At 35.0% G+C, this 14,608-nt stretch overlaps 1 protein-coding gene across 2 annotated transcripts; it reads right to left on the bottom strand.

Annotated features, from left to right (window-relative positions):
* Nucleotides 1-715: 715 nt before the first annotated feature.
* On the bottom strand, nt 716-11,986 carry LOC129574972 (chitin deacetylase 1). Of its 2 annotated transcripts, none has more exons than XM_055457700.1 (9): nt 11,936-11,986; nt 10,988-11,055; nt 8,030-8,190; nt 7,502-7,751; nt 3,455-3,776; nt 2,365-2,849; nt 1,911-2,215; nt 1,756-1,777; nt 716-1,619 (listed from the first exon to the last, which is right to left on the bottom strand). In XM_055457700.1, exons 2-9 carry the CDS (start codon nt 11,037-11,039, stop codon nt 1,603-1,605), a joined length of 1,614 nt encoding a protein of 537 aa, XP_055313675.1. In that variant the 5' UTR covers nt 11,040-11,055; nt 11,936-11,986; the 3' UTR covers nt 716-1,602. The 2 variants fall into 2 exon arrangements, with proteins under 2 accessions (XP_055313675.1, XP_055313676.1); XM_055457701.1 differs by lacking the exon at nt 11,936-11,986 and adding an exon at nt 11,618-11,712.
* Between the last annotated feature and the right edge of the window lie 2,622 nt (nt 11,987-14,608).

Genomic DNA, 14,608 nt, shown 5'->3' with positions numbered 1-14,608 from the left:
AGAGAGAAACAAAAACAACAACAAACGTGTGTGTGCGCTTTTAGGCATGCGCTTACGTATTTTGAATGACAATTGGCCAGCCAATTTCCATTCAATGCCATTGTAGCTGCCTGAAGATCTGTCAATACTCGGCCAGCTACTCTGACTCTTGGCTTTGGCATATGGTATATGGTATGGTTTGTGCACGTTCGCCCGTTTATTATTGCTCATGTGCAATCGTTAATCACTTCAGGAGATTAATGACAATTTCTTCATTTCTTTTCGGTCAAGTTTAATGTTGAAGAAAAGTGTATGCAACCATTGTAACAACAGAAACGCACCGAAGAAAATAATGACAACAACAACAATAGCAATAAAAAGAAAGAAAAAGGTACGTTATTGGCGGATGTGAAATGCTTTTAAGTGTTTTCCATATTCGTTCATTGACCATTTCCACGATTGTCGTGGCACGCCATAGACGTTTGTGTGTGTGTGTCTATTGTTCCTATGAAATTCTTTCATTTTCGATTGGCAAATCGCTCGAAATTATTTCTCTTTCGTGACGAACCAATTGATTGGTTGCTTTTGATGCGAGTGTTATGAGCAATACACGATCATCATGATCATCATGACCATCATCACCATCATCGTTCATGTATTCATTTCAAACAGGTCAACAACTTACCGCTGTTCGGATGAAGTTCAAGTACTTCTAGAATAATAAAACACCATGGACTTTGTTTTGTATTGTTTTCGTTTATTTACTTTATTTAATTCATTTTGTCTTATCTATTTTTTACAATATTTAGTTTTAATAGTTCTCACGTTTGAAAAATTGTTTCAAATGAATACAAAAACACGTATTCTAAGTCTCTGACTTCCAATCAAGATAATAGTGCTAGAATTCTTTTTTGTTTGCTAACTATTCGATATACGCAAGTCTGAATTGAATTACCACTGCGGTTCAACAATTTGTTGGCATTCAGATTTCAGGTTTTTTTTTCTTTATTTTTCCCGTATTCTTTTAATTAATTTACCTATTCTCATGTTCTGCACACTGAGAGCTTTGAAGAATGAATAAAAAATGAAACCAAAGTCAAATCGAACGGGAGGATCTCGTTTTCTTTTACAAATAACATTTAACAATTACTTATAACACAGCTACATAAAACTTTCTCACTAAACCGTCTCTTTGTTTTTCTATTTGGAGTTGACAGCGTTTTCATTTTCATTCATACTTTATTGATCGGAGAAAGGAGACACAAAATTATATAGGTGATGAAAAGAAATTGAAAATTTCAGAATGGGGAATTGTATTTTCTTTTTTTTTCTATATATGTTTTATGTATGAGACGATCATACAAAAAAAAACAACCAATCGACTATTAATCGTCATGAGCTTCGAATTTTCGAATCGGATTGAAATTTAAGGCTTTTTTTCTAATTTGAATAGGTAAGATTTTTTTTTCCACTCCGGTATAAAAAAAACATCAAAACAAAAGAATAAAAAAAGAAGAAAAAAATTGTTGTAAAGAAAAGAAGAATCGAAAACAAAGGAGAGTAGAAAACAAATACTAAATAAAAATAACATTACACTCAAATGACTTAGGAAATCATCAGCGTCTAGAAGAAGCCGTCGCCTGAAAAAATCGACATGTTTTTTTTTGTATGAAACTTTTTTTTTTCGATTTGTTTTTTTATGTTACGTTAATGTCAATAGTTATTAACACTAACATTTAATTTAGTGAGATTTTTGGAAAAAAAATCAATGTGTACCTGTTGGATCATTTAGCCATGGCTATTTGATGAGAAATGAAAAAAGAAGGAAGAAAAACGCAAAATAATTAGCAAAAATATTCATTTCAACGTCATAAAAAATGTCTTCTGGAGAAATTTCGTCCAAAATTATCACATATATTTCCAACACTTACATAATTATTTGGACATCTGACGCATGTTTGCAAATTGATTGTTTCGCCGGGCACTTCTTTCGATGTGAGTTTGCATGAGTGTGGCACCCAACAGGCTTGTGCTCCTTCAACTGAGCACTTTTCTCTCCATGGTTCAAAGTTCTTGACTTCGGAAACTGTTCGTGGATTTTGTATCCATTGAATAACTTGGGTCATAGTCACAAAGTAAACATCATTGTGATTTGACAAAACTTCATCGATCCAGTATAAGAATGCGTCCAAGTAGTCTGGATTGTTCTTTAACCAGGCAGCGTGGAAGTAAAGACCTAAACACCACGAAAAGAAGGCAAACAAGAAGGAATGGAATCGTTGAAAATGGAATTGTTCAATTTGTGTGCCAGTGTTCTGCTTCTTTCTGTCGGTTTTTCTGCTTTTATATAAAAGTAAATACAATCAAATCTGTTCTCAATCGTACCTAAAGGTGCTCGGTTCTGTTCGTAATGTCTGTCAAAGTTGTGGTTCAAGAAGTTGTAGAATTGTTCGCCGGACAAAATGTTTGAGCAGGAATCGACCATAGCGCAGCCGGGCAAGTATTCATCATTGGTTGGATCTTCACGACGATCCAATTCATTCATAACCATTTCCCAGACGGCATGTGAACGTGTTGGACAGCTTTGCAAGTTGCCGTGACAACGGTGTGGCATCTTGAAGTACATGGTGTATGGCCAGAGTGGTGGATTTGACAATGGTGCGGTGATTGTTGAATCGTACAAGAACGCTTGCTCTTCCATCATTGTGAATTGATTGTTGCCGCCAACACGCAAGTATGGTGCACGAACACCGACCACTGAGTTATCGGTGATGTTTGCGTATTTTTCCATGATGATTCTCATACCAGCCATCTCCTTGGCCCAGTCATCAACGGTGGCATTTGACCAGAAACGTTCGTCGTCATTGTGCCTGTTTCGTCATTGAATGTGTGTGTGTGTGTGTTAAAACGAGTGGTTCGATTATGCGCAGCAAAGAAGATGAAAAACATAGTAGAATCGGAGAAAAATAAAGAAAATTAATTCTTTTCTGCTTGCATTATGGCTTGCTAGTTTTGACTGCATTATATATATGGTGGAGTGAATGCAGATTCAACGAAAAGCAAAAACAACATTTATACATGAGTCGATACGAAATGCTGCCGCATTATGACAACAATGTAAAAAAAAGTAGTGAGAAACAGCATACTGAATATGTGGTTTACTTTGATTGTGGCTGTACGTTCATATTCGCCTCATGCTATGAACCGAATGCCCTAAATACGCAATCTCATATAAATATATACATATATACATATTGGCTCTTGAAAAGGTGAACATGTTGGATCAAACGAGACACACAACTATGAAGCTATCGAAAATGGAAAACGTGTCGTCGTCATCGCCGTTGCCGCCACCACCGCGGCATATTCGATCATTCCGAATCGACCGAAAAGAAATGAAATTTCATGCAAGCAACAAGTAAAATAAAAAAAGAAGGCATTGGGTACATTCGGTGCTTCTCTCGCCTGTACTTACGTAATTGAATGAACTGCAACTTCATGACCTTTGCGGTGAGTCTCTTGCACGGCTGAATAATTTGTATATTTGTGCGATACAAAGTATGTTGCCTTAATGTCACAGCCGTTTGGATTTTTACGTTTTCCGTTGAAGATCTCTTTGTACAGCTCAATGTTGTTGTTGTTGATGGCATCGTCGAATGTAATCGTGATCATCATTGGTACATCTTTACCTGGTAGCCCGCCGGGAATGGTTGTGCCATCTTCGGAGCAGAAACAATCGGGCAATACACAGACGGCTGGGTCGCATGGTGGTGCACGGTTTGGATCGTTGTCGATGTCTGTTTATAACAAGCAAAAACAAGAGAAAAACTGCATTTTAACACGCGCCACATCCATTAAAGTGGGTTTGATTTGGTAAAATTTGGTTATCACATTGCCGATTGAGAAATTAATTGAAAATTTCTCAAAGAAAAGATGAAAAAAATAAATTAGCCACAAGACATAATCCATGAGTACCTAATTGGTAATGGCTGCATATGGAAGCTATTCAACCGCCACAAAGTTGGTGCAGTTGGTGTTTATTTTTTTCATTTGAGTCATAGCTTCAATTTTTTTTTAAATGTATGAATTTTTTTTTCGAATCTTAAGCAAAAACTTCTCAAATGGAACATTTTGTGCGCGTGAGTGAGGTAAGTAACAAGGTGCTAGGTTTGAAAAGTCATTGGGCTAGAAAGTGACAGAAATGTAAATTTAACACTTTTCATTCCTTGAGTATGTCGAATGTTGAATTTTAAATAACAATTGTGTGTGTGCGCTCAGGACACAAATATCAACATCAAAAGTCAATCTCCATTGAATCACTTGGACTTTTTTGTGTGCTCATGAGCACAACTTTCGTCATTTGTATGGGCGAAATAGTGGAAAGTAATAAATATTCAGCAATCCATAAAAAAGAGCGTTAAGATTCGTTTTATAAATATACAAACACTCAAAAATATTAAATTATTCATAATCAAAGGGTCGTGCCGAGCTTATTTCGCCGTTGCGTTCGCATTTGCTTCATTGATGCCATATATCGATATTGATGGCTTCTTCGAAATGTTCAAGTGAAATTTTGCCAATATTTAAATGGGTTTTTTTTCTCTTCAACGTCTTCCACGATTGACTCCCCCTCCGATCTGATCCAATTCTTAGAATTCTTAGAAAAATTTGTTCTTGACGTCAGGGGGAGAGCGAAAAAGGAAACGTTTCAATTTCGTAATCAATTTTTTGCTTCTCCGCCGATTAGCGATTTGAAAAAGATTCAACACCCGGGCGGGTAATGAATAACCATCAATCATAAATTAAACTAGTAATATAAAAGCATAAATAGCTAAATCCTAAAAGGTAAATCCAATCGACTTTCGACTCAAACCAGCCATTGAAAGTGATAAAAAAAAGAAAGAAAAAGTAAGTCATATGGAAAAAAGTGTGCGGAGTGAAATAAAAACACATGAAACACTTCAGAGAATTACGACGACGGCAGCAGCGACAACGACAACGACTACGACGACGACGGAATCGTCAGCATTGTACAATCAAAATAAACTGGTTTCGACTTCTTCGAATATTGCCGATTTATATATACATATATTTATTTTTTTGTCCATTTTCAGGTAATTTCATATACTCTTTTTTTCCCTTTCTGTCGTTATCTTTTACGCGTGTCTGTATTTTAAATGCACACATAAAACGCCATTTGGATTGTATGCGAAACCAGTCAAAGAGGCGAAAAAATACTTCAAACGAAAAAATGCTATTAAATTTGCATAAAGCCAAAAGTACCTTTTGAAATCTCTCTGTGTGGATGCTTTAATGAATCAAAAGACATGGACGTTATAATGGAGATATTTATATTTAAGCCACAATAGCAACACAAAACGAAGACAGCAAAAAAAAAAAACAACAACAAAAAAACCAATGAAGCTTGTTGCTTAACCATTCCATACCGCACGATTTTCAATTTGAATTTTCTGTTTCTTTTCGCTTTCAGTTTTCTGAGCTTAATCAGAAATTATACTTTTACTCTCACAAAATCATGCGTTGTACCATGGCTAAGCAAACAAATTCTAGTAAAAGAAAATATACTTGAATAACGAATAGGTTAACCCAAACAGAATATGACCAAAAATAAAATATCGATGCGTTGCTGTTAATTTTCATAGGAGATAATTGTATTTCCATGCGGAAATCGTTGAATTGGCCAGATGATTTCAGATAAATGGCAACCATATCGAGAAATGTGTTACGCTTTTTCTACTGAAACATTGAATGTTTGAATACGAGGGCTGAAAGTGGCTTTGAGTGGAATGTTCTTATTGTGAACCTTATCGGACTTTCAACTTGTCAACGCGGTTTCTTCACCCACGATCGGAATTTCTCGAGGCGGTATGTATGTGTTTGTTATGTACTTTAATGTCACTTTCATTCGATTGTTTTGCAATATTGTAATGTGTTTGGTTGCGAAAAAAATTAAATGGCGCCAACAATGTGTTTTTCTTATTCGTTCAGCGCCACGGAGTCGCGAGCGCGTGTGCATTAAAAAAGAGCTTAAAAGAGGAAGATAAATACACTATGTCTGTCATTCAGCCTTGGCCATTACACCGCCGATTGTGCGCCAAGATGTATTCATTTTTTTAAAAATAATAATCGTAATATGTTAGGCGGTTGATAAGCAGCCAACAAAAATTAACACCAATTTTGAAATGATCGCATATGACATTTAAAGCACTTTTCACTTTAATTTGCAGATTCAATCTCTATCACATGTTTGCATGCAACATATCACATCGTCCGGTGGCAAATATATGAAAAAATTCATTCAAATAACGAAATATTAATTTATTTTGAATGTTGATTTGAAGATGGAAAAAATGTGTAACTTCTTTATCGCGATATGTATTCCATTTTTAATCTAGCCGACATTGAATCTCTAAAAGCCTTTATTGCTTAGTTCGAAACGAATTGAGCAGGTATGAATACATTTGAGCGAACGAATAAGATGATGAAAATGCATTTTTTTTCGGGCAGAAATGGAAACGATAAGGAAAAACAAATGGCATTAACAACTAGCACCATCGGCAACCGAAATGCTTAGACACATTTAATAAAATGGCGTGGCATGTTTTTCATTTCATTATTATTTTCCGCATATCGACATTCAATTTATTTGGCACGTCCACTTTGTGCAATGGATGAGGATCTCCACTTTGGTTACCTTCGTCACGTGTAGCGTGTCAGGTATCTCTCTCATTTTTTTGCTTCCATCGTTCACTGGCTGTTTTGAAAATTAAAACCCGAAACGACGTCAAGTGTGATTTGGGTTTTTTCGTAACTTTTTCATTAAATCCAATGAAATCTAACATCTTTTTTTTTTTTCAAGTTATAGTCGACTCGGCTCCGTTTCGGTCGGTGCCGGTATAGAGAAAATTAATTTAATCAAATGTAACATTTGTGGGGCGCGTGTTTTTATGAGCACATTTAAAATGTAAAATGTCACATTATGAAAATTGATGAAGCGAAAAATGAAGTGTAAGCCCAGTCACATTTGGTCCACAAAACGTTTGTGAATTTATTAGAGATTGATTTTGATTTTTTCATTCGATTCGTTATATGCAAATTAATTTCATTTGATTGAAATGTGTGTCTGCAATCCGTCAATCAACAGCCGCACACAACGAAATTGCGAGAAAAAAAAAGCATTTGAAATTCCACAGCACACAAATACAGATGTCTGGATGATTACTGTCCATATTTATATACGAGGCGAGATAGAGAGGATATATTTTATATCATAAATACCAAATGCTTCGTTCACTCGTCCGAAAAAATATTTTGTCGATTTACACCAACCTTGACCTTTACAATTTTGCTAATGTAAAAATCGATACAAGAAAGTATGGCTTTTGAATGTATGAGAGAGAGAATTTCAACTCTTGGGATTTGCAAGTATGGGAATAGCATCGTTCGATCAAATTCGATTCGATTCGATTCAATTCAAATAGAAAAACAATAAAGTACTTACCACAGCTGTTTTCATCGGAACCATCAGCACAGTCCTTTTCGCCGTTACAGAACAAACCACGTTCAATACAGTTTCCATCACCGCAGGCCAAGAAACCATCTTGACACAATGGTTCATCGGTGTACAACAATGGTTTCACTTTACGCTCTTTGTTCTTGAGCTTGCAGTTTTTCACCGAATCTTTCCAGTCACATGTTTGCTTTTCAATGTCGAAATAAAGACCAGCTGGACAACGAATAGCTTGAAGACCCTAGTTATTGTTCAGTTTTTTTTTTTGTTTTTTTGGAGGGAATAAATGAATGACAAAATTTGTAATTAATACGCTACATCTAACAACTTTGCATTTTGTAATGGATATTCTCTCTGGCTGTTCGCAAAAATGCTCATCAATTGAACATCTTGTTAGTTCAATGTATGTGTTTCTGTTGTTTTCTGCGGTTTCACGCAACACATTTGTGGTGTTACACTTTCTCGAAACGAAAAAACAATACACGATTGCCAATCAATATTTAATTCAGTTTGACTTACCGATGAGGTACATTGGATTACGTCGCGACAGTTGTCACCTTCGCCTGAAACCAAACGAAACCATTCACCGGCATCTTTACCTTTGCACAACTCTTGTTCAAACGACTCATCTTTCTTTGTTGAAGTCTCATCTGATTGCCGCTTTGTTCGTATACCGTGCGCTGTGAATTTAGAGAATCCAAAGAATAATGTGGTTAGACAATTTCGAAATGAAAGAATGGAATACAATAGTTGTTGAGAATCATTCCGTCATCGAAATAGAAAATTGCTCATCGTTTTAGATTGCGATTTATGGTGCACTCTTAAGGCCATAAGAAGCAAAAGGTGACAGTGCAACAATTCACTATGTAAATTTTTCACTTGAAACCAAAATAAATACAGGCCACACAAAATGTTAAAATTGTCGACATTTCAACCGCACCCTAGCATCACAAGCTATAGAAATCACGCATCAATATAAACGTTTAATAGATTTTTATATTAAATTAGTTTTGCCGCAGGCCCACTCCATTGTTGTATATTTGCAAAGGCAGTGAGTGACATTTTGTCATCATCATGAGCATTGAAAGTTTTGCCGTTTATTAAATGTAGCAATGTGGTATTTAAATCGAATTCAATCCTGAAATTAAAATTTAACAACTCCCGCACACATACTGACGATATAACACAAATTAAATTTATTAAAATGGAACGACCGGTTTCAGCCGAAAAAAAAGAAATAAATAAATCAATGTATTGTTTTTGTGGCTGTCAATGTTCCAGGATGTGAAATTGTCATGTTACAAATGCACTTTTACATTAAATTTAGATTGAGTTTGATTGAGGGTCAAGAGCACAGTTTTAGCAACATGTCAATGTCGACGTTGAACCGATGTCGTTTTTCATGTGTGCACTGCCATAAATGCACATCAAAATCGATTTTGGGTGATAAATGCACATCACATGCAACAGACGCATTTGTGTATATTCCGAAGTCGTCAATGAAGTTTGTAGGTCAACACCTTTCTTCTTTGGCACCCGTCCCGTGCATCACGTGGCAACTTCTTTTATTTCTCATTCTTTTCATTTTGATCAAATTGTCCATGTACCGGAAATATTATGAAACTTGCGCATAAAGACCAGAATCCGCATATTCGAGACCAATGCATTGTATAACCAATATTTTGTTGTTGTTTTTTCATTTTATTTTCATCGATACCTCAATATGCATTTTAAAAGTGCTACCTATAAATTGAGGTGGCACACGAAAGTCACACTAGCATATTATGAAGCAACAAGTCCGCATATTTTCGTGTTTCAACGAATTTCATTGTGCATTCTTCAGTCAAATTATATAAATAAAAAAAAACTACACGAGAATCGACTGAATTGGACCGAAATCCAGTTTTAGATTTTATGACCACAACAACTACAATGACAATGGCAACGGCAACAGTAACGCGACGCAGAGTAAGTGAAAAAAAAATAAATAAAGCACGACGTGTACGACAAATAAATGCATTTTCGCATGCAGGAAAAGAAAACACGGGATGATAATTCACTTAGTAATGATTGAAAACGCTTTTCATTTCGTTTCTACAAATAGAATATGGCGGTCGCTATTTTTTCTTCTCTATTCTTTTCAATTCATTAATCGATCGTGGCGTGAATTAACATTTAGCGCCAATGTGGTGCGCTCGAGCTGTTAACCGGAAAGAAAATGATTTGCATTCATTGATTGTATTGATTTCTGGTTTGAATATGATGCGGGGGGCGCGAAACAAATGCTCAATCATAATTGCAAGTATGTTGTGTGTTTTTTTTGTTCGTATCAATAGAAAGCACATTGTTTTTGGCTCGTTTTGTCGTTTTAATTTTTTTCGTCGTTACTGTCAAGTGGTATGATTTAAATAAAAAAAAGGTGTGCCTTCGCAATGACAAGTGATTATAATTAACCAAAGAAATAGACAAATATCTTTATGCCGGCAGAAGAAAAGTTGTTTGTGTTTCGTATGACAGACAGACTTGATGTATTCAATCATTTGTGATCGCACTAAATTTAGGGCAACAAAGCATTTGAAGGTTTGGTCGCTTCGACTTTTTTTGCGACGATGGTGGTGATGTAGTCAGAAACGCATCTTCACTTCGACCAATCGATTCCTTTCGGTTAAGCGGAATTTGAAAACGATTAGGTGGTATATTGCATAGCTCAATTGATGAAAAAAAACATTTAAGCGACGATGCAAATTGCGTACAAAGAGGAAAAACGCAAACAATTACCTCTTCTAGTTCGATTAAATATAAGGCTGGAGTGTATTTGTGCTAGTGCGTTGTGTTTTTTGTGTTGTTTTTCGAGAAATAAGAAATGAATGCGCCTTGATTATGCATAATTAAGTTAATAGGTTATTATGGAAACTTTTGCATACTAAAATATGAACATAGTACTTCTTTCTTTCATTCCACATTCCATCTCTTTCAATTCTCTCTCTCTCTCTCTCTCATGTGAGTATGTTCCATGGGCCCCATTGGCGGTTATACGCTGTTTTTTTTTGTGTATGTGTGTGTAGTTGTAATGTTATAGGCAAACATGTTTTCTAATTCAAAATAAAAACAGCAGCCGCAACACAACACCAACAATAATAGTAACAGCAACAATGAAGACTCATTCGTATTTTTACGCATATTGTTTAGCACTCACAGTATTTTATTCAATTTTCTCTACGAGTTGATTTTGCGTCAGTATGCTTTACAAACAAAAAAGTGCATATATTCCTATCAGTAGCATAATCAATGAGACTCACTCGGATTGCAAATTTAAAAAAAAATGGAATTAACAAACGAACAAAAACAGCAGCAGCAAAACAAAGATTATGTGCACTCGAAAATTCAATAGGCAAGTAGATAAAATAAATTAAGAAGATGCATCAACAAAAACAAACGAAAACATGACTGTATGTAGGTAAAACACATAACACTTACCAGAATGTGCAAGCACTGCAACGATCACACAGATTGCGAATGATTTCACCATTATAATTGATTATTTCCTTTTGATAATTGATAAAGAAATAAAAAATTAATATGAGAATGTGAACATCACTTATTTTGGAGTAAATTGGATTTTATCATTCCTAATTCAATTACACTGAAAAATTAAAGAAGAAACAACAACAGTAGCAGCCGCAGCAACAGCAATATAATGAAAACAATGATTAATTGGTCAAATGCCGCATGTTGCAAAAGCGATCGACAAATCGTTGGTCGAATCAATTGAGCACATGAAATTTTTTTGGCAAATTCTCAATGCAACTTATTTGAATTGACTAGAAAAAAACAACAACAAAAAACAAAGTCAATGAAATTCAAAGTGAATAAAAATGATTGAACATATCTTGTTCAAATGTTTTCGAGAAAAAAAACGATTGAACGTATAACGGAAGCGAACTGAAACATAATTTTAGTTAGTACCGATCGAAGGTTCCAAACACAAACTTCTTCATGGTTTTTTATGTGAACAATTCTTGTTTTGTTTTTTGTTTTTTATATCGCAAATTTTATTGCAATTCATTCCGGAGATACACGAAAAAATATGTAGAATTTTTGTTATACCGATATTCAGTAGTTTGCAATTAAGTGTCTCGCGGTTGGTTTTTCTTTCTCGTTCGCGCAACGGTTATAATCTCAGAATTATTATTATTACTATTGTTTCATTATTATCGCCGTAGCTCCTTTATATATAAAATATATATGTATATTTATATATATATATGCTATGTGTCGTCTAAATCTTTAATTAACAAGATTTGATACTGATCAGTATAGTAAATGCAAGTGGATTCGAACAAAAAAACAGTTTACATAGTAATTTATGTATATATATATATATATATGAAATAACTAAAATGGAAAGAAAAAGTGAACACTAACGGCGCTATGTGATATGTGCCGACTTCCAATAAACGCAAGAACGTGTATGCATGGAAACAAGCTTTTATATGGCAATTCTTCGATGCGGAGAAATAAAAAATTGGTGGGATTTTAATGAACAGGTGGGATAACACACCATTCAAAATACAAAAAAAGCAAAAATGAAACATGAAAAAAAACACAACATAACACTCGGTTTCACTATGGATCGTTACGACTCTGTGTTGCTGTCGCTTGATGGTGCTATGTCGCATTCGATGGGCCACCGTATTACACTTCCACATACCGCATATCGTCGAGCCAACGCATAACACATACAATTGTGAAAAGGAAAGAAAAAAGCAGCAGCAACAACAACAACAACAACAGCAGCTAACAACGGCAACGTCAGCAAGCAACAACTCCTTTTCTCCTCCGAAATGTATGTATGAAGGTGATAGAATCACTTTTGTGGTAACCAATTTGAATATGTTCAACTTTTGTCACACTACTATACGATTGCTCCAATGCATTCATGAGCCTCTAAAAAGAGATGGGCAAAGGTGTAATAATCGATTGAGTTGATTGATTTTTTTTCTTTCTTTTTCTGTTACTTTTTCTTCAATTTGGGTATTTTCTCTTCTCCTTTTCTTTCTCGTCGTTGCAATATTCATTTGTTGACGAAATAAATTTAAGGAAAGGAGTGCCGAAACTGTCGTCCGTCGGATTGCAAGAGATTGACATCTACGAAAATTCAAAAACTGCATGCAAACGATTACACTTTAAACATGTTGTCAAAGCATTTTGTGACGAAATTCGTCTATGTTTATGACATTTTGTATGGCAAATTCGGAGATTCCGATGAATCAGGTTTAACATATTTTATCAGGTCATTTCCAAGATATTCAAATTATATCGTTCGTATCGATGATTATTATTAAAGAAAGATTCTTCGCTTCCTAATTCACCCGTGAGCAGGCAGGCAGGTGACATTGTCAATAAATTGATAAAGGAAAATCATCCATATTATAATGAATATGTGCGTTAATCATTGGAGCTCATAGCAAAGCTATGGAGAAACGGTAACTTAGCGATACACAATGTTTACCTGTGCGACAAGCGAAAAACGACATACTTCACGTTTCACAGGTGCAATCCATTATTTTTGCAGCTCAGGCTAGATAATATGCAATGACCGTTTCCATGTCAATTGAATTTGATGGATGGACGCTATTATCTGTTTATGATAATATAACGATGTCATTCATGTCTTAAATTCCATTTTATTGAACACAAAGAATGCACGCTTAGCTATTGAAATTGTGCGAATGACAAATAGGTCAACATCCCGGCACTGTCTATCTAATGGAGAGACACGAAACTTAAAAGAGTAAAAATAGAACATCATTCAACGATAATAGGAAAAATAGAAGAAATTAGTGAGTTTGGTTTGCCAATTTTAACGCTTATTGTTTACAAAATAGTCCCGTTAGGTCTTCCATAAGCGTTGTATTGACAGTGTTATACGCTCTGCAAACGATTTTACTAGAAATAATAGCACAATATTAGCACTTTTGCACCAAAACTAGAAAAATTAGAGGACATAAAGCAAAAAATATATATAAAATTGAGCGAGTTGATACTAATTTTTCTTTGTACGAATAGACATGTCATAACATCCCTGTTTAAAGTGCTCACTTTGATTAATTGAATACATGCCAAGTAAAAAGTCCTACAAGCGTACGGCGAATTTTTGCGCACATTAGCCGTGTCTTTTGTGTTTCAAACAAGGGGGAAACTACTACTACCGCGTAATTCATATAAATACAATCTAGTACAACACAAATTCTGAAAAATTCCAAAAAATTCTGCGCAATTCAAAGCAATTCCAATCAATTCCGATGTTCCTTAGTCAAATTTGGTGATGATCAACTTAAAATACCGCAAATATATATAGGGACATTTACCATTCATTTGAAGATTTTTACTTCCAGAACATATTTGACTTGGTTTGATCTACAAGACTCAATTCTAGCGCTGTTTTCTATTTTGAAAATATTTTATGTATCATATAGCCTTAACCTATTCGAAGTGAAATGAAAATGACGCCCTATCTGAAGTTATTTCGATAAGATTGAACATCTTTGCGCTTAAGCATTCCTTTGAGTTGCTAAATGACCCTATATTTGCAATTTTTGAAGTTGATCATCATCAAATTTGACTTAGAAACATCGGAATTGATTGGAATTGTTCTGAATTGCGCAGAATTGGTGTTGTACTAGATTGTATTAATATAAATTATGCGGTAGTAGTAGTTTCCCCCTTGGTTTCAAAACTCTATTTAATGTCCCGAAAAATGTTCTCATATCCGTTGGCACATTTTATCGGAATGAATAGATATTGAATATTCTACTACTGCACTCATGTGTTGTATATAAGTGCCATGGGTAGTTCTTGCTTTCTATTTCCCGACAAAGATAGTATAAAACCTTCGTTTGACAATGTGTCGATCAAACTCGTGAGTACGGGCTTCTCATTCTCGCGAGCACAAATGGACCGAATGGCAACCGATTCTTCGTCAAAACAAGATATAGAGTGAATACGACGGAAGACATTCAATTATCTCGAACAGACGTTAGTATTCGATTTTTGTGAAATATTCATTCATCCGTATGCAAACTGTGGAATGCTACT

This window comes from Sitodiplosis mosellana, unplaced genomic scaffold (genome assembly GCF_009176505.1).
Source record: "Sitodiplosis mosellana isolate CC-2019 unplaced genomic scaffold, AAFC_SMos_1.0 Smas_scaffold_6166, whole genome shotgun sequence".
NCBI lineage: Eukaryota > Metazoa > Arthropoda > Insecta > Diptera > Cecidomyiidae > Sitodiplosis > Sitodiplosis mosellana.
This window is presented reverse-complemented; position numbering and strand designations above follow the sequence as displayed.

What these genes read in the sequence shown, in the direction of transcription:
- LOC129574972 (XM_055457700.1), bottom strand. Translation starts at nt 11,039, where the DNA reads ATGGTGAAATCATTCGCAATCTGTGTGATCGTTGCAGTGCTTGCACAT. An exon ending in TTCCGATGAAAACAGCTGTG is followed by an intron (nt 3,777 to 7,501) that starts GTAAGTACTTTA and finishes TGTTATAAACAG; the next exon opens with ACATCGACAACGATCCAAAC. An exon ending in TCAGATGTCCAAATAATTAT is followed by an intron (nt 1,778 to 1,910) that starts GTAAGTGTTGGA and finishes CTCATCAAATAG; the next exon opens with CCATGGCTAAATGATCCAAC.